General features: G+C 36.3%; 1 protein-coding gene across 5 annotated transcripts; it reads right to left on the bottom strand.

The window, feature by feature from the left end:
- On the bottom strand, positions 1–22,804 carry LOC114291924 (Pseudouridine synthase family protein). Of its 5 annotated transcripts, none has more exons than XM_082869961.1 (21): positions 22,551–22,804; positions 21,108–21,186; positions 20,816–21,013; positions 20,424–20,668; positions 19,597–19,669; positions 19,210–19,266; positions 18,085–18,164; positions 17,930–17,992; positions 17,722–17,809; positions 13,379–13,482; positions 13,139–13,241; positions 12,919–12,992; positions 11,344–11,408; positions 11,005–11,183; positions 9,614–9,681; positions 9,472–9,532; positions 2,096–2,133; positions 1,901–1,969; positions 1,453–1,804; positions 1,108–1,222; positions 1–317 (listed from the first exon to the last, which is right to left on the bottom strand). In XM_082869961.1, the coding sequence occupies exons 1-20, from the start codon at positions 22,631–22,633 to the stop codon at positions 1,193–1,195; spliced, it is 2,109 nt and encodes a 702-aa protein (XP_082726087.1). In that variant the 5' UTR covers positions 22,634–22,804; the 3' UTR covers positions 1–317; positions 1,108–1,192. The 5 variants fall into 5 exon arrangements, with proteins under 5 accessions (XP_082726087.1, XP_082726090.1, XP_082726088.1 ...); XM_082869964.1 differs by having other exon boundaries at positions 1,453–1,832; XM_082869962.1 differs by lacking the exon at positions 13,379–13,482 and having other exon boundaries at positions 13,139–13,240.
- Between the last annotated feature and the right edge of the window lie 1,424 nt (positions 22,805–24,228).

Below are 24,228 nucleotides of genomic sequence, written 5' to 3' on the forward strand. Positions count from 1 at the left end.
TGTTTTGTAATCTTCTTCTATACTCTGCAGCATTAAAATGTTCTGTTTCTAATATTTAAATTTAGGATAGAGTTCCAATATATATGTTTTCACATATCATATACCAAAATAAACTAAAACAAATTTAGGATAAGAGTTGGAAAATATGCTTTGAGAAGAGAATCTCAAGTGTACAGAAAGTCATAAAATAGAAAAAGGGGTCAACTACCTCTGTCTATCTTCCCATCAATTACTACAAAAAGCCATTTGTTTGTTGTCTCCAAAATTTCCAAGAAAAACAACCACCTCTGAGATTTAATGTCTCACTAAAATACAACCTGCATATGCATTGAATCCTATTAACATACATTCTAAATGATATTCAACAATTCATTCACAAAATCAAAAATCAAAAACCAAAAAGTTTATTTTCCCTTTTTAGATATGCAATACTTAGGCCTCATTTGGCAAGTGAATTTTTTAGTCAAAAAGTCATTAAAAAAATCAAAAAATCAAAAAACTAACTCATATAAAAAAGTCAAAGATTCTCTTTTCCCTGTACTTTTTGCACATCTTTTCGTAAAAAATCAAAAAATCATTTCAAACATACTAGTTTTATTACATCACATTTTAACTAAAAAGTCAAAAAGTTACTAAAAAAGTATGTTCCCAAACGAGACCTAAGCTTTGAAAAACTAACACCACGTTTGGTGTGGTTTTACATTTGGTATTGATGTAGTGAATTTATTTATTTTTGTTTTTTGTGGTTTTCGTGTTTTTTTGTATCATTTTCATTTTTGTGCAAAAGCAATTTTAAAAATCTGAAGAACACAAGTGTTTCTTACAAAATGGGGGTCTGTTTTGGGGAATAAAATAATATTTTTGATAATGTCTATTGTTTTAATATCATTTTCATTTGTGTGTGAACAATTTTCAAAAATCAGAAAAACAACTTTTTGGTGTTTCTTAAAAAGTGGATTATTTTTAGAAAACTTTTCCTAACATAATTTTCAAAAACAATTAGCCCAACAAGTTTTATGTATTTTCTAGAAAATGAAAATACAAAATATATATATATATGAAAACACAATCAAACAGGCCCAAAGATCTCAAGGGAGAACAATGTACCTGTTTTGCCCATTGACTCCGTCTTGTTTTACAAGAGACTACTTTCTCTCGAAACAAAATCTTCATATTCCTACAAGCACTGATTTTACTGGTTCAAGGTTTTGTGAAATGCAACCTGCATAGCATTCAAAAAATAAATAAAAATGAGTATACACTCCAGTAACTCAATAATCTGATCCATTGATAGGCCTAATGTACACTCCAGCAAGTCAATAGAAGATCCCGTTTTAAGTAAAAGCTTTTTGGGATCATCTTCTCAGATTCGACTGAGAAACTTGGATAGGCCCTTTTTTTGGAAATGAAACAAAAGTATCCACAAAGTAAGCTTTCATAGTAAACACGTACAGAAGTTGACGTTTTAAGCAGCTCCCTTATGGCCATAGTTGCATAACAAGAAGCCGGAAGAGTAAAGCTCAACTTGAGAGCTGTCTTCACTTCCTCAGCATTTGAGTGATCTGCAGACAGCTGTTGTGGCACCTCTACTCTGACATCTTTGGCCTCGTTATTATATGTTGAAAAAGATGTATCATTTTCGGAGCCCCCCCGTTGATTCATGCAGTTTGAAGGATGTTTTACATCTTCATTTCCATCGGTTGAGTCCTCTTTTGTCACCAGAGTTGCGGGTTTTGACTTGGCAATAATGTCCAAATCTGTCTCCGCCAGTGGTATGTTTCCATCTGTATACCTGAGTATTTCCCTGCCACAACAAAAAGAAAATAACAAAACTACATTTTATGTTCAGACCAAACATGTCCCAAATAAGATAGATGATGTGATTTGAAATTCAGCATACCATTCGAAGTCCTTCAGTTTCTGAAATACCCGCCTATAACCTCCAGTCATATTGGTTATTGAGAATTCCCTAACAAAACATACATGCAGAGAACCCACTAAATTTAATACTCCACACGGAGAGAGAGAGAGAGAGAGAGAGAGAGAGAGGTGGGAAGTGATCCAAAGGAGATCCCAGGAAGTTACAGTGACTCACTTGACACTATGTACACTCTCTGTCAAGCTAATAGCATCCTGATTAACAAGAAATAGAGAAAAGAGAAACAGGATAAGAACATCAGACGCTGCAGGATTTGGGAAGATTTTTTATTTGTTAATTTGAAAAAAGAAGCAAAATAACCCTAGAACATAACTGGCACATGTTGGATATGCGTATGTCCCCCTAGGGATGTGTTCGTGCTTCATAGATCATCAGTCCATAGTTCTATCTAATAGTGTTCCCCTACTGTAGTATGTGTCTACTAAATTCCATGGAACATGGCAACATTCTGGAGCCTGCACAGTTCCTCCAATTTATATTTAAGGTTTGATCTTAATCTATTAGAGGCAAATAATGTCAGGACTAGCAATAAATAATTCATGAAATAATTAATTTCTAGCCCAGCATCATGCTTGAAAGTTTAGACCTATTATGTCATGGCTTTGCCCAGTATTTTGGTGCAAACTACATTGTACCTTCAATTGTTATAAACATGATGACCACCTTTTGTTAAAACCTATCACCTACTTCAGCCACTAAACCTAACCCACTACACCACTACCACCTCACCTACTCCACTAAACCTAACCCACTACACCACTACCACCTCACCTACTCCACTAAACCCACTACACCACTACCACCTCCACTTCACCTACTCCACCTACCACCTCCACTTTACCTACTCCATCTACCACCTACTACCACCTACTCTTCTATATATAGGAATCATTGTAGCATTCAATAATTCAACAATTACAAATATATCAATCAATAATAATACATACAATTTATTCTCTCTCTCTTTCTCTATACATTATTTCTTACATGGTATCAGAGCTGGTTTAAAACCTAGTATTTTCGCTTCCCCGGCGGGCGGCAACCTCACCTTAGCCGCCCGCCGGACCTCAACCTATTCCGCTGATAAAATCAACAAAGATTTGTGCAACTGTAGTCATGTGTGAGGCTGATGGAGAAGAATTCTTCACCTCATATGACGAGACAGTCTGGAACTGGAAACACTGCAACATTCTGCTCTGGAATTCTGCAGCAGCTAGATTATAGCTTGGTTGAGTGCCAAGCTTTGGTTCTTCCACCCACTCTTGAACTTGCCCAGCAAAGTGTGAAGGTTCATGCTTGTGTTGGAGGGACTAGTGTGCGCGAAGATCAGCGCATTCTCTCCAGTGGGGTTCATGTTGTTGTTGGTACTCCTGGTCGTGTGTTTGACATGTTGCGGAGACAATCACTTCGGCCTGTTTACATCAAAATGTTTGTCTTGGATGAAGCTGATGAAATGCTGTCACGAGGTTTTTAAAAATCAGATCTATGATATTTTCCAGTTGCTGCCACCCAAAATCCAGGTTGGGGTGTTCTCAGTTGCTGCCACCCAAAATCCAGGTTGGGGTGTTCTCTGCCACAATGCCACCAGAGGCTCTTGAAATCACCAGGAAATTCATGAATAAGCCTGGAAAGAGAAAAAGCTCATGCTAGGATTTGCGAAGTGATTCGCTGCAGGAATTTTGGCTTTGGATGAAACCCTTACCATACTCCACTCATTCTCTCCAACTGTTCTAACTTTTTATTTTTATTATTATTATTATTATATCAAATAATCAATGCACTCATGTTCCCCACTAACAGTGTCCACTTTTGACCCAAACCATTTTCAATCCATCATTTCTCCTTCACCTTTTGCACCCCACTCACCGACTCTCTCTCCACTTTATCACATGGGTTTGTCCCTCTCTCTCCTCCATTTGATTTCAAAAATCACTTATTTTTATTTATTTTTTCCAAGTCACTTTTCCTCTTTTTTAAATACCCCACTTTATTTTGAAACAATCGCACTGATGTTTTTCATATAATCCATCTATAAATATTTTTTATCTATTTTCTTTCTCCCTTGTTTTCTTTCATTTTATTTTTATTTTTTCAACAAAACACTCCCAAAACAAAAACAAAAAAAAAAAAAAAAACAAAAAAAAAAAAAAAAAAAAACAACAACAACATTTTACAAACTTGTCATTTCTTCATGCCGGGGATCAACCCCGATCAGCATTTTACACCATAAAAAAAAAATAAAAATAAAAATAAATAAAAATAAAAAAACACAAAACAAAACAAAACACAACCAACACAAATCGGAACAGTGGGATTTTTCTTCTCGCCTATTCCGCCGGTCTTTTCTTCTTGCCACCATCTTGGGCGGCCCTTGCCGGTGTTGCCTCCGTGTTTCCCACTCCACTGGGCATGATCACTACTCCCTGCTCCTCCACTGCAGCATATGGCGGCCCTCCAAATCGGAACATAAAACTGGCCTTCCGCTTCAGCTCCTTGTTTTCCGTCTTTAGCACACTTATCTCTGCTCGCGCATCCTTATACATGCGTTGGAGCAGAGCCAGTTGGGCGTTTAACTGCTGCACCTCATTTGTCCTACTCTGCAGCCGGTTCGACAAATTTGTAACTGCAGTCATGGTTTCCACACATGACTTCAAGGTATACTGATTGGCCTCCACATCCGACTGCACCGCCATTTTTTGCTCCACCGACCGCATCGGAAAGTTCAACGGAGCAAAACCAGTGGTGTTTGGTTGAGGTTCACTGGCCACCGCACCAGTTATTTCTCTTGTGGACTCGTTCAGTTCTGGAAAGAGCGTGAGCAGACCACGGGAAGAGAAGGCCATGTTCTGGGTAGCTGGACGGGAAGAAGAGGCCATGTTGCTGAGTGTTTCAGAGACGGGTTGGTTACAGAGTATTACAGAGTTTCTTTCTCAGCAAAGGAAGAGTTGTTTTCAGAGGATTTTCAGAAGTTTTTTTGTCTGCCTCAGCCTCAGCATCAACCTTGGTTAAATAGCGAGGCAGCCACGCGTATCGCGCGCCACTTGACGCCAGACGACAAACGGGCGCGCCAGTCAAGGCACTCACGTGCCTCGCCATCATGTCCGGCACATCTTTTTATGACTTGGGCTCGCCTTTTGATGGCACGTCTTTTTATGGATTGGGCACGCCTTTTGATGGCACGCCTTTTTATGGATTGGGCACGCCTTTTGATGGCACGCCTTTTTTGAAAAATTAGGCACACCTTTTGAGGGTGCGACTTTTTAAGGGTCCGACAAGACTCTGTAAACTGTCCCGACATTGATTCCGGTTAGCTCCTTCATGGGTCCGACAAGACTCTGTAAACTGTCCCGACATTGATTCCGGTTAGCTCCTTCATGGGTCCGACAAGACTCTGTAAACTGTCCCTACATTGATTCCGGTTAGCTCCTTTATGGGTCCGACAAGACTCTGTAAACTGTCCCGACATTGATTCCGGTTAGTTTCTACAAGGGTCCAGCAAGACTCCGTAAACTGTCTTCTACAACGGTCCGACATGACCCCATAAACTGTCTTCTACATCGGTCCGACACGAGCCAGTGTCTTCTACATCGGTCTTCTACAACGGTCTGACACGACCATACAGTGTCTCCTATCCTCTTTTATTTTTTATGTATTTTTTTATTTTTTTAATAATAATAATAAGAATAAGAATAATAAGAATATATTAAAAAGAAAAGCAGGTGCGCTGGTGGGTTAGAAAGAAGTTGTTTTGGTGGGAGAGATGATGTTTTTTTGTTTTTTTTTTTTTTTTTGAAAAAAAGAGATAAAAAAAAAATAATAATAAATAAATAAATAAACAAAGTAGTAAAACTCTTCTCTCTCTCAGCATCACGTGGGTGGTGTAAAGAGAGTGGTTGTATTGGAAAGACAAAAGGCAGTGGAGAAAAATATTAAAAGAAAAAGAAAGGAAAAGAGAGGTCTGGAAAGTAAAAGAAAGGTCCAACCTTTTGCCTATCAATTAAGAGAGGGTGTTTTGAAAATAAAAAATAAAAAACATTCTAGGTAGTTGCACTGTTTAATATAGAGTAGAATAGACTTTATTACCTGGACAAACAAGACAATGGGCAAACGAAAACCGCCAAATTCAGTGGGCGGTCTTAAATGAGGAAGAGCGATGGAGAGTTTGACCCAAAAAAAAAAAAAAAAAAAAAAAGGGATGAGATCTGATAGTCCAACACCGGGTAGACGGATGGCAATCACTCTTGTTTTATCATCTTTGCAGGTGATACCGACCCAAGAGCTGCAGACAGAGATGTTAGAATTCCAGTTGAGTTTTCGGATATGCGGAACAGCAGAAGCAAAGTCCAGAAGGGACTGTCTATCAGAGTTCAGGTCACCAATAATCAGGGGAATGATAGGCAGTAGGATAAAGATGGAAGTAACCACTTGAAAGGATTGGAGCTTCATTGATTCCGGTTAGCTCCTTTATGGGTCCGACAAGACTCTGTAAACTGTCCCGACATTGATTCCGGTTAGTTTCTACAAGGGTCCAGCAAGACTCCGTAAACTGTCTTCTACAACGGTCCGACATGACCCCATAAACTGTCTTCTACATCGGTCCGACACGAGCCAGTGTCTTCTACATCGGTCTTCTACAACGGTCTGACACGACCATACAGTGTCTCCTATCCTCTTTTATTTTTTATGTATTTTTTTGTTTTTTTAATAATAATAATAAGAATAAGAATAATAAGAATATATTAAAAAGAAAAGCAGGTGCGCTGGTGGGTTAGAAAGAAGTTGTTTTGGTGGGAGAGATGATGTTTTTTTGTTTTTTTTTTTTTTTTTGAAAAAAAGAGATAAAAAAAATAATAATAAATAAATAAATAAACAAAGTAGTAAAACTCTTCTCTCTCTCAGCATCACGTGGGTGGTGTAAAGAGAGTGGTTGTATTGGAAAGACAAAAGGCAGTGGAGAAAAATATTAAAAGAAAAAGAAAGGAAAAGAGAGGTCTGGAAAGTAAAAGAAAGGTCCAACCTTTTGCCTATCAATTAAGAGAGGGTGTTTTGAAAATAAAAAATAAAAAACATTCTAGGTAGTTGCACTGTTTAATATAGAGTAGAATAGACTTTATTACCTGGACAAACAAGACAATGGGCAAACGAAAACCGCCAAATTCAGTGGGCGGTCTTAAATGAGGAAGAGCGATGGAGAGTTTGACCCAAAAAAAAAAAAAAAAAAAAAAAGGGATGAGATCTGATAGTCCAACACCGGGTAGACGGATGGCAATCACTCTTGTTTTATCATCTTTGCAGGTGATACCGACCCAAGAGCTGCAGACAGAGATGTTAGAATTCCAGTTGAGTTTTCGGATATGCGGAACAGCAGAAGCAAAGTCCAGAAGGGACTGTCTATCAGAGTTCAGGTCACCAATAATCAGGGGAATGATAGGCAGTAGGATAAAGATGGAAGTAACCACTTGAAAGGATTGGAGCTTCATTGATTCCGGTTAGCTCCTTTATGGGTCCGACAAGACTCTGTAAACTGTCCCGACATTGATTCCGGTTAGTTTCTACAAGGGTCCAGCAAGACTCCGTAAACTGTCTTCTACAACGGTCCGACATGACCCCATAAACTGTCTTCTACATCGGTCCGACACGAGCCAGTGTCTTCTACATCGGTCTTCTACAACGGTCTGACACGACCATTCAGTGTCTCCTATCCTCTTTTATTTTTTATGTATTTTCTTGTTTTGTTACTCTCTCCAAACTCAAGTTGGTTAGTTCCTATCCCCCTTGAGTTTGCGGGGGGCTGTTAAAACCTATCACCTACTTCAGCCACTAAACCTAACCCACTACACCACTACCACCTCACCTACTCCACTAAACCTAACCCACTACACCACTACCACCTCACCTACTCCACTAAACCCACTACACCACTACCACCTCCACTTCACCTACTCCACCTACCACCTCCACTTTACCTACTCCATCTACCACCTACTACCACCTACTCTTCTATATATAGGAATCATTGTAGCATTCAATAATTCAACAATTACAAATATATCAATCAATAATAATACATACAATTTATTCTCTCTCTCTTTCTCTATACATTATTTCTTACACCTTTTTTCTCTGTATCTAAATGCTGCACAAACACAGCATGCCAATCAATGTGGTACCAAAAAACTATATTTATTTATTTTTTTGAAAAAAAGGTAATATGGTCATTTAAAAACAAAAAATTGAAAACCTAAAATAGTGAAGTTATATCAAATTCTCAACAGATATGGAATTCAAGCCACTTAAAATTTAAAGCATCTAGGTATCCACCCTCTGATGAAAGATCATCGAAAGAAAAAAAAGAGCAAATCTGGAATTTCACATGAAGCACATTTAGGACATCAAAAATTAAAAATTTGGAATAATTTTGAGTTTCATGCCATTATAGTAGGTTTTAGTCATTAAGGGTATAATGGTAATTCCCATAATTGTTGGACATGGGGTGTAGGGGTCGCCCATAGGTTTTATTATGTTTAAAATAATCTTAGTGGTCAAAAGTCCAAGTTTCCTATTTTGATATTGAAGTAAAATTAGAAGTTATTAAAGTTTCTTATTCTGATTGAAGTAGAATTGGAAGTCATAGTTGGTCAAGAATATTAGTAGTTGCTAAATATTTTTAATTTCTAAATTTGAACTATAGTCCTTATAGAATTAGGAGTCTTTAACCTATAAATATATCTGTAATCTCAATGATTCGAGAGAAGCAAATATTATGAAAATATGAGATTGTGTTTGTGTAATTGGCCTATCTCTTGTGAGGGTGAAGCATCTCTCTCTCTCTCCCCCCTTCCATTTAGTAAGGTTACTGTTCACAGTGCTTAAAACAACCATCCAACATCCCCTAAACACTTGTGTTTTCATTCCCAAAACCCTATCATTTTACAAAGCCTTAAACTCCTATTCTTTTAAATACTTTTGCAGCTACAAAATCTCACCAAATCACCCCATAAGTCTATTGTTGTTGCTGCCAGTATACTGACCTATTGTTGTTGCTACCAGTATACTTAACCCGGGCTCACTACTTGTAGGAAAGTAATCCCTACTCGTCCTACATCACCCTCTCATACTTCTGACAAATGGGCTACCTCCTTCATCAATTTATGAACACCCTTCTCTCATGGCAAGTACTCTTGGAGTTGGAAAGCCCAACTTGAAAACTCCTCCAGATACTAGTTTTACTTGATTTATCCATCAAGGCCACACACAGCAGGGGCATAGGTCATTGAGGAAATTAAACAGCCAAATCTCAGGTTAATTTCAAAGCCCAACCTCAAGACAAGCTACTTAGGCCTATATCACAAATGTTAATCCCTCCCTAGTTGTGGTTTGGCCCAAAGCTCCACAAATACCACATCACCTCACAAGAATCAAATAAATAAAAAAACAGAAATTCAAATATAAAATAAAAGGAAGGCAGTGAGGCATTCAGCAACCTTCCGCGCGGGGGGGGGGGGGGGGGGGGGGGGTGTGAAATACTAAACCTTTTTTGCTAAATCATGATAAACTTTGCCAATATCATTTGACGGATAGATTACCCTTGAACTGCAGTAAAGCTAAATGTTAGAGCAGAAACCAAAACAAAACTACAGTACAAAATTACAGAAAACTGGTGCTGAAACTTACCCAGGCAGAGGAAGGACAACATCCTCAGTTGTATAATTTCCAGCGACTAAATCATCTTCATCTATAGCCTGCCCAGAAGGTAGAGACTAACTTAATATTCTCAAACTTATAAAAAGCCAAATAGTTCTCATTTTCTGTCAAAAGGATATATGACAGAGGTTGGTAGATGGAAGTATAAGCAAGGATGTCTTATCATACTTAAATTTCTTTTGCAAAGTAGAAGATAAATAGATGTAACGAGATTGAATTTAAGTGGAGTAGAATGAGTTAGATTTGAATACTCATTAATAGGTATATAGCCCAACATTCCCTAGATATATAACTTATCATATAAAACAAGAATACAGCTGCCTGTACAGCTTAACAGTTGCTAGGTAGATAATTATCACTCGTCTCAATGCATAACCATACTGAAGCAGGAACAAGGCAAAAAACATGTTCACAAGTCATTAGTTTTTAGTCTAGGGGTATTTAAGTGATTTTATCCATTAGGGCTGCTTGTTTGGTTGCAAGTGTTTTATTTCTTATCATTGATTATAATTAGCCAAAAAAGTCATGTTTGCATGAAGTTTTTACTTTAGTGTCTGTTTTGGTTAGAGTTCACTATTTTTTCTTAGTTCAAAACAAGTGTGGAGCTCTTCTAAAAGTTTGGGCATTGATCTCAAATAGGTTCTTATTTCTCTCTATTTACTTCTCCTATTTGACAAATTTCTTAATTTAATCTGTTTGCAGCACTTTAAAATCTGAACCAAAGACTTGACATCCATTGATTTACAAACCCTAGTTTTTACCCTTGTTTCCATCCCTAAACCCTAAACCCGCCATTCTTCCCTTGACATCCCTAAACCCACCATTATTTGGTTATAATACAGCCTTAGAATACAAAAATAATAGGCTATTATCCTGAGTTGTTTTGGATTCGGTAATGAAACCTTTATGTAGTAGTATAGCATGATTCAAATAAGCAAAGATATCATTAAATTCGAAAGAGGGGCACCAACTCCCATATACAAAGGAAGGAATACAGATCCTTTACAAATTCAAATCCCTTAAAAGAAGGGATGATCCTTCCCACCACTCAACTTGAAAGAAGCCTCAACTCTGTGGCATATATGTTATTCAATAAGTGATATAATTTAAGTAGACAATGAAGAAGCAAAAAAAAATCTCATTATCATGAACTTGCCTAATCAAACATCTCATATAAATCATGCAACAGACTGCTGAAAGAATTTCAACCATATTTGATCTGAATGAGAAAGTATCTAAGTTGCACTCAATTAGGATAAGCAATATGCAAGCCAATTAGGATAAGCAATATGCAAGCATTATTAGGTTGGAGTTTATGAATGAGCCCAGGATATATAGCTCAGAAAATTAAAGTACCAGACCTTCACGGAGTTGCTTTTTTCTTCAGGGAGAACTGTTTCAGAGATTTCATCTAGTTGGCTACACTCATATGTATCATTACAGCTATCACCTTCACATTCAGAACTACTGATTCCTGTTACTTTTTCAGTAGATTCTCCCTTACAATATACCAAATCTCCCAACACAACTTGGTCAATTCCTGCAAGTATGCCGTATAGAAGTAAAAACAGAATGGCACAGGCAACCTCAAATAATGCAAATAAGGATCTGATAATGATAACTATTTACAAAATTACATATGTATCATATAAATGAAATAATCCATAAATTTACTAAGTAAAACTGTGCAGTCTAAATACCATTTTTTTGCACTCTCATACTTGCGGCATGGTTCCACAAGTAGCTTTGGTAACTATGCACATACCTGCAGTATAGAAAATTGACTACATTGTAAAATTTGAAAACCAACATCTTATTGAAGTTCCCAAATCACACTAATTCCTCTCAGCAACTAATTACTTCTCCTTTCTCTACCCCCGTAGTATTTACTTTCTTGGTTAGAGGGAGCATGAGCAGCCAACTAAACATTTTTAATTCCAGGGAATTATCGTGCATGGTTCTTAATAAGGATAGATAGTCTTTTTCTTTCATACTTTTGTATACCAAAAAAATTTCAGAAAAGGTCTTATAAAGACCAGGCTAAAGAATTTATTTCTCACATATAACCTACTCATAGTTTAATCTCATCAACAACATCACAGGGGCTACTTGCGGGTATGCAATACCAGCCATAATAGCACTTTTTTTTGATAAATAAATTTTTATTGAAGAAAGAGCATCAAGAAGATTCTAAAGAGTACAAAATTGAAGATCTTTAAAAAATGGGAACAAAGCGATAATAGCACTTTATTCTGGAAATGTTTCAAAATTCCAAGTTGGGACAACAAATTAGGTACCCAAGGGCCAAGGTTGAATCTGCTGGTCAGTTTTGACACACAGAATGTTTGCAAGTATTTCGTAATATCTGTACGGAAGATGGTTTAGTTTTTTACTTTAAAAGTGCATACACCTAAAAATAATTATTCATTCTTGAACTCTTTACGACATTGAAAACAAGAAGTTCAAAAAGTTTACATACTTACAAAATACATATACATGAACTGCTCAACTTGATAATAAATACCAATGGCATTCAAATTTCATAACTTTAAAAAATAAATATCATTTTCTCTAAACTTCACCAACTTGTTGATGGCAAGTGAAATGATGTCAAAAGACTACAGCTAACAGAGTAGTAAAAAGAAAATTGAAAATTAAGTTGTATGAGAGGAAAAACCCAGAGGGAGCATGGTTGGGGTTGTGGAAAGAATAATTGCAAATTAGTTCATCTAACGCATATTCCTCGATAAAACAGGATGGCCAATCAAGATTTATGTAGATGGCCCCCAATAGTTCAATCGCAGGCTCTATACACATTAAACACACACACACACTAGCTCACATGAATGAAACATAGTGGTTCTTTTAGGGTGACATATGACCTAGACAAACATATGTTATGACAAAATATTAAACAGTCTAACAGAGATGCACTTTTGCAAAATTTGAATTATGCGCTGTTTGAGGAACTAAACATTTAGTAATTAGTCCCACTGGTAACTTCGAGTTGCTAACCATGTTAGAGGAAAAAATCGTTACCCAGATTTAACCTAAAAATACTTTCCACTGCGCCTGTTTAAATATAGGCTAAAAATTGAGTCTCTTTACATGAATTTCTGATTATTTTGGAATAAATTTCATATTTTAAGTGGTAACAAAATATGTGTTACCAATGCCATAAACAAATAATGGAGAAACCATTGAAATATTCAAATCTAAGCACTTAAAAGGGCTATTAAACAGCCCTTCACATTATTGCTGAGCTGACCACTTACATCATTCTAAGAGTCCTAGGTATAGCCTTTAGAGCTTGTAAGTAGTTTCCAGGACATTTCTTCAAACACTGCAGCTGAGATGGATTGAAAAGTGAGTGTTAGGCATGTAACCTAAAAAAATAAGACAAGGATAGAAATATGGAAGCATATACCATTAACAAAAGAAGGGGAAAAGAAAAAAGGAGAATAAATGCTGAGACATCCAGAGTTGGGAACTTACTATAGCCCTTTCAGCCACCATATAACGAGGCAATTGCTTCAAGGTCCCATCAATATCATTACTTTCTTTATAATATTCACGTACCATTCTTACGGAATCCTTCTGTATTCCAAGATTTAAGTTAAGGAAACATAATCCCATCATTCTAATGATACATCAGACCCAGATGCAACAGACCATTCCCTAGAAGGATCTAAAAAAGGGATTCTCTTCACAGCATATAGAAACAATAAAAGGATATCCCCTTCTCTTGGATCAAGAATCATGCTCACTGCAGCTTTCCACTCTCCTCTAAGTAGTGTAGCGCCAATAAGGTGAGTTGGCACTGAACCACTTCCAAATCGCTGAAGCCATATGCATACACTCGACAAGTTAATTTTTGTAACAAGAAAACAATATCACCAGATTTTTATAAGCTTTAGGAGAGGATTTAGTTTTTTGAGGATTTTTTCAATCAATATTCAATTTTACCTTTTTTGGGGGCTTTTTGTGACTTAGTGTGGGTTTTTGACTTTTTTACCAAAAATCAAAATTTTAAAAGCTAGTGTTAAAATCCACCTACTCTCCACCTACTTCACCCACTTAAACCTACTCCACTAAACCTAACCCACTACACCACTACCACCTCACCTACTCCACTAAACCTAACCCACTACACCACTACCACCTCCACTTAAACCTAACCCACTACACCACTACCACCTCACCTACTCCACTAAACCTAACCCACTACACCACTACCACCTCCACTTCACCTACTCCTTACCTACTACACACTCACCCTCTTCTATATATAGGAATCATGAATCATTGTAATCAATATAACAATATATCAATCAATAATAATACATACAATTTATTCTCTCTCTTTCTCTATACATTATTTGTTACATGGTATCAGAGCTGGTTTAAAACCTAATATTTTCGCTTCCCCGGCGGGCGGCAACCTCACCTTAGCCGCCCGCCGGACCTCAACCTATTCCGCTGATAAAATCAACAAAGATTTGTGCAACTGTAGTCATGTGTGAGGCTGATGGAGAAGAATTCTTCACCTCATATGACGAGACAGTCTGGAACTGGAAACACTGCAACATTCTGCTCTGGAATTCTGCAGCAGTTAGATTATAGCTTGGTTGAGTGCCAAGCTTTGGTTCTTCCACCCACTCTTGAACTTGCCCAGCAAAGTGTGAAGGTTCATGCTTGTGTTGGAGGGACTAGTGTGCGCGAAGATCAGCGCATTCTCTCCAGTGGGGTTCATGTTGTTGTTGGTACTCCTGGTCGTGTGTTTGACATGTTGCGGAGACAATCACTTCGCCCTGTTTACATCAAAATGTTTGTCTTGGATGAAGCTGATGAAATGCTGTCACGAGGTTTTTAAAAATCAGATCTATGATATTTTCCAGTTGCTGCCACCCAAAATCCAGGTTGGGGTGTTCTCTGCCACAATGCCACCAGAGGCTCTTGAAATCACCAGGAAATTCATGAATAAGCCTGGAAAGAGAAAAAGCTCATGCTAGGATTTGCGAAGTGATTCGCTGCAAGAATTTTGGCTTTGGATGAAACCCTTACCATACTCCACTCATTCTCTCCAACTGTTCTAACTTTTTATTTTTATTATTATTATTATTATATCAAATAATCAATGCACTCATGTTCCCCACTAACAGTGTCCACTTTTGACCCAAACCATTTTCAATCCATCATTTCTCCTTCACCTTTTACACCCCACTCACCGACTCTCTCTCCACTTTATCACATGGGTTTGTCCCTCTCTCTCCTCCATTTGATTTCAAAAATCACTTATTTTTATTTATTTTTTCCAAGTCACTTTTCCTCTTTTTTAAATACCCCACTTTATTTTGAAACAATCGCACTGATGTTTTTCATATAATCCATCTATAAATATTTTTTATCTATTTTCTTTCTCCCTTGTTTTCTTTCATTTTATTTTTATTTTTTCAACAAAACACTCCCAAAACAAAAACAAAAAAAACAAAAAACAAAAAAAAAAAAACAACATTTTACAAACTTGTCATTTCTTCATGCCGGGGATCAACCCCGATCAGCATTTTACACCATAAAAAAAATAAAATAAAAAAAAATAAAAATAAAAAAAACACAAAACAAAACAAAACACAACCAACACAAATCGGAACAATGGGATTTTTCTTCTCGCCTATTCCGCCGGTCTTTTCTTCTTGCCACCGTCTTGGGCGGCCCTTGCCGGTGTTGCCTCCGTGTTTCCCACTCCACTGGGCATGATCACTACTCCCTGCTCCTCCACTGCAGCATATGGCGGCCCTCCAAATCGGAACATAAAACTGGCCTTCCGCTTCAGCTCCTTGTTTTCCGCCTTTAGCACACTTATCTCTGCTCGCGCATCCTTATACATGCGTTGGAGCAGAGCCAGTTGGGTGTTTAACTGCTGCACCTCATTTGTCCTACTCTGCAGCCGGTGCGACAAGTTTGTGACCGCAGTCATAGTTTCAACACAGGACTTCAATGTATACTGATTAGCTTCAATATCCGTTTGCACTGCCATTTTTTGCTCCACCGACCGCATCGGAAAGTTCAACGGAGCAAAACCAGAGGTGTTTGGTTGAGGTTCACAGGCCACCGCACCAGTTATCTCTCTTGTTGACTCGTTGAGGTCGGGAAAGAGAGTGAGCAGACCACGGGAAGAAGAGGCTATGTTCTGGGTAGCTGAACGGGAAGAAGAAGCCATGTTTTTGGGTTGCTGAGTGTTTCAGAGAAGGGTTGGTTACAGAATGTTACAGAGAACGAAGAGGTTTCAACTGGTTTGTTATGCTTCCAAGCCTCAGACTTCGCTTTGGTTTATAAAGACAGAGACGACGAGGCTGACACGCGCTCTGTCAATCACGTGCATCGCCGCGTGTCCGGCGCCCCTTTTGATGGCTCGACGCTTTCTGTCGGGCACGTCTTTTGATGAAGTGGGCGCGCCTTTTGATGGCACGCCTTTTTGAAAGATTGGGCACACCTTTTGAGGGTGCGACTTTTTAAGGGTCCGACAAGACTCTGTAAACTGTCCCGACATTGATTCCGGTTAGCTCCTTCATGGGTCCGACAAGACTCTGTAAACTGTCCTGACATTGATTCCGGTTAGCTCCTTTATGGGTCCGACAAGACTCTGTAAAACTGTCCCGATATTGATTCCGGTTAGCTCCTTTATGGGTCCGACAAGACTCTGTAAACTGTCCCGACATTGATTCCGGTTAGTTTCTACAAGGGTCCAGCAAGATTCCGTAAACTGTCACAACAACTGTCACAGCATTATCTGCTACAACGGTCCGACATGACCCCATAAACTGTCTTCTACATCGGTCTGACACCGCCATCCAGTGTCCTCTACACCGTTATGACACCACCATACAGTGTCCTCTACAACGTTATGACACCCCCATACAGTGTCCTCTACAACGTTATGACACCACCATCCAGTGTCTTCACCAATGGTCTGACACGACCATACAGTGTCACCTATCCTCTTTTATTTTTATGTATTTTCTTATTTTGTTACTCTCTCCAAACTCAAGTTGGTTAGTTCCTATCCCCCTTGAGTTTGCGGGGGGCTGTTAAAATCCACCTACTCTCCACCTACTTCACCCACTTAAACCTACTCCACTAAACCTAACCCACTACACCACTACCACCTCACCTACTCCACTAAACCTAACCCACTACACCACTACCACCTCCACTTAAACCTAACCCACTACACCACTACCACCTCACCTACTCCACTAAACCTAACCCACTACACCACTACCACCTCCACTTCACCTACTCCTTACCTACTACACACTCACCCTCTTCTATATATAGGAATCATGAATCATTGTAATTAATATAACAATATATCAATCAATAATAATACATACAATTTATTCTCTCTCTTTCTCTATACATTATTTCTTACAGCTAGTAAAAAAGTCAAAAGCTGAATATAGAATCTAGTTAAAAGCTTATTAAAACAGTGTCTCATATCATTAGAAACTATAGATGCTCATGACTCAGAGATCAAGAAGTTTTCACTCAAAAAAAGAGATCAAAAAGCTCAAGAAGTTGCCAGGCATTGCTTTAAATAAACAGGACACATGTCCCCCAGCCGAGACGACCAGAGACAGATTAAATCCTCCTTACTTCCAGGAAAAAGATTTTCTTGATTCTATAATGTTGGCATGATTCGGTTTGCACAACAGATCCTGACATGATATATCTTTGTAATGAAAATTGAGTGGAAACAGGAGTTGGCTTGATAGAATGGGATTCCACCCATACCAATGTACAGATATTCTGAACTGGTACTAGGTTTGACTAGGATATTGATCGCATCCAAAGTTACTCTGAATAAAACTTGCAAATACAAGAATCATCCATTAGTTTAGTCTTAAAATAGTTTAGGAAATCTTAAGGAATTGCTTTTCTATCTTAGAAATGTTGGTTTAAACATTCATTCTAGCAAATAAAATATTTTAACTGAAAGACAACGTGAGAGAGAGAGAGAGTAAACAGGGGAAGGTTTTGAGACAAAAAGAACAAGATAACATTGATCAGGAAAGTACTTGTAAACCAAAGTAGTTTATAAATCCATGCTTTCCTAAAGCAACCGCAGATGCTTTGATGGTGTCTTCAGAATCTGCTTCAACACCCCTGCAAAGTTATGCAAGTCTGTCAGTACATGCCATGAGATATTAAACAATGAAAGAAAAAATAAAAGTTGTATTGAGCGAGTAATTTTTGACATAAAGAAGTGAAGGCATATGCGCTTACCTTAATGTAACTGTAAATCGGTTTCCATAGAGCTGCCCGAGAAGAAGTCCTTCTTTGACATGGCTGGACAACAACACAGTATTACATCCGTATGCATCAAGAAGTTTTAATGGCGGGTAAAGTAAGAATTGAAATTTTATACTCCTATAACTTACCAAAAGTCACCAACTTTGATACCAATCAACCTTTCATTAAGAGCAGCTAATCTACTTGAACGCTGCTTGAAAACAGTTACCTGTTATTTTAGCACAAAATAGTGTACCCAAAGTCAGCAACTTTAAATATGCACACAAATGAAATACTGTAGTTTATCTTCAAATCAATTTAACTGAGTACCCAGCTAAATTTCTTCACTTCCTGAAAAAGTCTATAAAGCACTTCCTAATGATAGGTCAAAAAAACCCATCTTGCATATTCAGAATTCTGATAATCATTTGTCAACCAACTAGCTAAAGCACTTTCGCTACCTTCTCAAATCTCTTTCCCTCCTACCTATGCTAGTGTAACTCATCCTTTTACAACCTTTGACTGGTAACTATCATCACAACTCTTTACAACAAAATCATATCTATGCAGCACCTTGAAGAGACAAATTTTACTAAAAGAATGAAAAGAAATTTGTGGCAGATGAGTTGATGTTGAGTATGATTTGGATGTTTAGCTTCTCTGAAAACTTGCCTAGAAAGGAATAGTTACAATGCTTCCACTTTGTAAATACCAAGAATTAAACCATGCAATTTTACCATGAGATGTAGCATTCAGTTTGGTGTCGCTGTTCCTTGAACCAATTGTTACTTTACCTACTTTTCAATATACTCTGCACATTTTCTTCAAAAAAAAAAAAGAAAGAAGAAAGAGAATTTCTTTCAACACTGGTAGCATCTTAATAAGCAAAAGAGAGATCACTAACTTACAGAACAATTCGTTGCATTGCACAATACAAAGTCAAGTAGTAGGCATGTAGAGGCTTCTTGCCAACACAGCAATAGATATTGCTGTGATTGACGGTTTTATGGAACCCAGTAACTTTTTCAACTTCAAGTTCCAATAAAAGACTAACCCCTAACCGTGTGGTCCATCATAATTTTGTCAACAATGTTGGTCAGTAATTTTGTCAACGATATTGGTCAGGTAAGTTATATTAAAACCAAAATAAAATTCCATCTGAACTCCTAACAGAAGCAACTCCAATTTGAACCATAAATAGGTTGTAGCTGACAAATAAATTAACAATAATGAACCATGTAAGCTAGACTAAAAAAAAAATGAAAACAATTTACCCTTTGAGTCGATACAGCACGCTTATCTTTTGTACCAGAAAATCCAAATGACCTTGGCTGCCAGACAAAGATACTAAAAAAACTTAACAACAAGATAGTGGACAAGCACAATAGCATCTAAGAACCCTTATCACCACATGTATAGCTAGCTCTACACAACAAATACATAATTCAAAAAAGCAAAGATATAAAAAGAAAAAAAAAGCACTACCCCTGCATCATCTCTAGTTACAGAATATGATTACAAGACTACAACCCATTGAGAAGAAAAAATGAAAAAGAAAGGGGAAAAAAAGGAAATATATATATTCTCTTTTATTTCATTGCACGTCAGCGAGTGAACAGAATATAAGACACTTCACTTCAGCATAGCTAAATCAAATATACCTGAATGCCTAGCATCTTTCCAATCAGTCCTAATGCCTCTTGGGTATCCTTATTCTCCTTGTAAAGATGGAACCTGAAATGGCAGATGCTTTCTCAGATGTGACCAAGAGTAACCAACACCACTTAACCCATAACTATAAGTAATAATTGGAAGTCATCTATAGAAGCTTTCATGGGGAAAAAGAAAAAGAATGATTCTATTAGATGTCACACCATTGACAAAAATTGTTGAGAGGTTTAACAACTGCTTCTCTATTACATGCTCAAGTCACTCCAAAGGTAATAAGTAACCTTCTTTCAGACTTTTAATCCAGGCCAAATGTGAATCAATCTAGATGTTGAGAAGGAAAACTTATTAAAATAAGCTTAATTATGTTATTGTAATTTAGATTCTACTATTCCATGGATTACGGCTCAATAATACTCCATGTAAGACACATTTAAGTGCGTAAAATAAGCAGCATGCAGCAAAAGATTCAGAATAAAGTTGATTGCATTAACTAAGTAATAATAATATGTGGACTGCTCAGAAAGAGAGGGCGCCAAAGAACTATCAACTCCAGTTGCATGCTCATTTTCTGTTTACTTCAATATAATTTGCTACTACCATTTTCTTCTTAACCGGGCTTCTCCTTTTTTGATCAAATGATTCTCACTGTTGATGATGCATTTATGTAATACATAGACTGTGTCATTGCAAAGCTAATTACTTTGATTCCTTGATATTTCAAACAGATCAGTGAGCAGAAAAGACATCTATGTCCAACAGATGATTAGAACAACTATGACCAAAAAAAACAAAAACACAAACACGACGTAAATATTACCTAAGAAACTTATCAAGATGGTCAGCCCAATTATCTGAACCTCTATTGTCGTAAGGCCTACTGCCCCTATCTTTCCGTTTCTTTGAGTTTCTGCCTGTGCCATTATTCCCTCCTGAGTTTCTGCCTGTTCCATTATTCCCTCCGGCATTGAACCACACACGAATGCATTTTGATGAGGTGTCTGGCCCATCTATTGTGTCGGTAACAAGGAATTTCAAATGATCCTTGAAAAAAGTATGCACTGCCTGAAAGACATAAATATGAATGATTGACTTATTACCTAAAAACATAAATATGAATGATTGACAATACAAAGCCTTGCCCCTAATAAATAAATAAATAAGCTTTACATGAGAGTAAATAAACCAATTGACTTAAACTCAGAAACTAACCGTCCTGTGGGATTTATCAGAACATGCAGAAAGGACAATAGGTGAGAGACTATCTTTAACACCAGAACTAATTTGATGTATAAAAGCTTTGAGACTATCAGCATCAGAATCACCAGCAAGAGATTTAAATGCTTCAAGTTCAGTATCATAACTTTTATTCAGTTGATCAGGCATCTTTATTTCCTTTTCCTCCACAATCTGAGTTGTCAAATAAGAGTCAGATTATTATGATAATAGGGTATGTGAATATTGATGACACAAGGAGAAAATTTGTTAAGTGAAGTGAAATTACTTCTGGCAGAGCTTGTAAGTCAGTTAAATGAACAACATTTCCATCCAAATCTACTTCATTCACAATGAAATCAGAATACCTACACAAAAATTAAACCCAAAAAAACAAATGTCTTCAAATATTCCAATTGAAATACTAAAATCAAAACTGAAACAAACAACATGTACATTGGAACGCACATCATTTACAAATACAAACATGAAACTCCATGAATAAAGAACAAAATTAGGAGGGGAAAAAAATGATGTAACATATAAGAAGCGTATTCGATAAAATATATAAATAGTTTAAAGCTACTGATTTGATCTTTTCAGTTGAAAGTAATGCTATTGATTGCAAAAAACACCAAAACAAAATTATAATTGCCTGTGTATAACAGCTGACAAACTAGAAGCTAAGAAAACAAACCAAACACAATTTCTGTGATCCAATATGTATATTTCAGTTTGGTTTCCCCAAAAAATAGAAAAAGGAGAGACTAAACTCAACATCACCTACTACTCATATCAAGATTTGTTTATTGGACCTATCAATTTTCTCATGCCTGTACTATACAAAAATCTCAAATTTAGGCATTAATTTCTTTTCATTTCAGACTTTTTCATGGGGAATCCAAACAGAGCATAAGCTGAAAAAAAAAATAAGATAATAATTTGTAAAAAAAAAAAAAAAAAAATACAGAATTTCCATGATTTGAAACTATTAATTGAATGCCAATGTTAAATACTTCATTTACTTACGAACTACAACACATCAAAAAGAAACCAAAAACTGAGCTCAAGGCTCGTTTGGCAATAGGCTAATTTAATCAAAAAGTCATTAAAAGGGCCAAAACCCTATACAAAAAAGTCAGATTCATTCCCTTCTCTCTATTTTTTTAACACGTACTTTTATAAAAAGTCAAAAAGGCATTCTCAAACATTTAATTTTTTTCATCTTATATTTTAGCCAAAAAGCCGCTTCGCAAATGAACCCTTAGTGATAGTAGTTTTTGGTTCGGTTTCGATAAAAATGGATGACTAGACCCCACATTGCCTACTAGTTTTCCCCGCCTAGACTATAAAAAAAGATCTCAATTTTATACACTGAAAGCAAAACAAAGTTTAAGCTGAAATATAAAATGAAGTGTAATTAAATAAATAAACAAAACGAACACATTTTCCATGAATTGGAACTACCAACTGAATCATTCAACTGTAACACAAGCCCCTGAGTTCAATTTCTAACAAACTGAAAGATATATTAAAAGATTAAACATTGGCTACAATTTTTCTCGTTTTTATTCAATGAAAAACTCTAAAATTTGCATATTAACTTCCTTTCAAAAAATTTTTAAAAAAGTCTCATGAATTGGAAGAGTAATTGAATCATTAAGCGATACATAAAGCTACAAATGACTCGAAAAAACACAGACATGCTCATATACACACACTACATATATACCTTTGCTTAAGAACTCCGCGAAAACCGGGAAGCTGAGAGATGTAGCATGAAATGCCAACGTGTGCTTCGTCTGGGGCTTGCATGGCCGTTTCTAAGGTTTTATGATTCTGTTTGGTTGTGTTTTCAAGCCAAAGATCGGCCCTTTCTTGTTGCAGAGTTCTTATGAACTTGAGAGGGCACACATCATCGTACAAGGGTTCGGCATCGACCGGGCGCCAACGGGTTTGGGTCGGGCCTACAAAAAAATAAAAATAAAAAAGTTTATGAAAATTTATAAGAAAAAACTCCGTTCACTCCGGTAACAATAAATCTTGAAATTTTTATTTTTTATTTTAAATTATTGTTTATTTTAAAAAATAAAATTAATAGAAAAAATGGTATTTTATTTAAAAAAATATGTTAGACATTTTATGATCATTTATATTGAGTTTAGTGATTAAATTTTTTTTTCATCAATTTTACTTAATAATAATAGTTTATGATTTAGGATAAAATAACTCAATTTAGAATTTAAATTTATAAAATTAAAAATTTATTTTATTACAAAAGCAAAATTTAGGTAGTGTTTGGTAAAATTTTAGAATTATGATTTGAGAATAAAGTTGTATTTTAAGTTTGTGAGTTTTGAAATTATAATTTGAAAAGAAAAAATTTGTTTGGTTATGAATTTTAAAAAAAAAATTGAATTAAGTTTTGAATTTTTTATGTGACATATGAAATGAGAAAAATTGTTTAGTTATGAGTTTTGAAAAAAGTTTTCAAAACTTAATTTAAAAACTTATGACTCATAACTAAATACACAACTCAAAAACTCTATTGAAAATTCTATTCAAAATTCATAATCAAACTCTTTTTAACATTCAATTCAAAAAAATAATTTCTCATTTTGGTCTAAAAAAATAATTTCTATATTTTAAAAAAATTAAAAACAAATATAATTTTTTTTCCAAATAACAGTGCCGATTGGCTATTGACAATTGCAAAAAAAATTAATAAAATAAAAAATTATTCCGATCAACCGGCCGGACATTCAGAAGGATAATCGAGTAGATCTAAAATTAAAAAACTCCTCTACTTTTCATAATGGAGAAGATGAAAGAGAGAATATATACGAATCTATCAAACGTAAAAGAGAAATGAGTTTTGAAATATGTGATGAAATTACATTTTCAAAACTCTATCCAAACAATACATGCAAGCGGAGGGGTGAAATTATAATTACAAAGCTCCACCAAACATAGTTTTTTTTAATTGCTCCCAAAAGTTTATCAAGCTTCAATCCTCTATTGTTTTTTTTTATTTTTTTGGTGCATCGGAAAGTTGCAATCCTCTATTGTTTGGATTGTTAAATTTATGGGTTACATTTTATTTTAATTTACAGATTTGACAAGCAAATATAGAATAACAATCCATCCTACTACAACGCTTAATTATTGGGCACTAATTTTTTCCAACTTGATAAAAAAAAAAAAGTGATATGGAGACAAATCACCATTCTCTCACTTTGATTATATTTATTGTGGGGACATAATTTTTGAATGACAATACATGGCCGAGGTAATACCGAAGTGTCAGCCGAGGTATCACGTGTCTTGGTCATGACACCGAGATAATCTCGGTTAGGCTGAGGTTATCTACGAAGAAACCGGAATACGGGATAAGCGGATAAGGGACAAGA

The sequence above is a fragment of the Camellia sinensis genome, chromosome 5 (assembly GCF_055761805.1).
Source record: "Camellia sinensis isolate YWXY chromosome 5, ASM5576180v1, whole genome shotgun sequence".
NCBI lineage: Eukaryota > Viridiplantae > Streptophyta > Magnoliopsida > Ericales > Theaceae > Camellia > Camellia sinensis.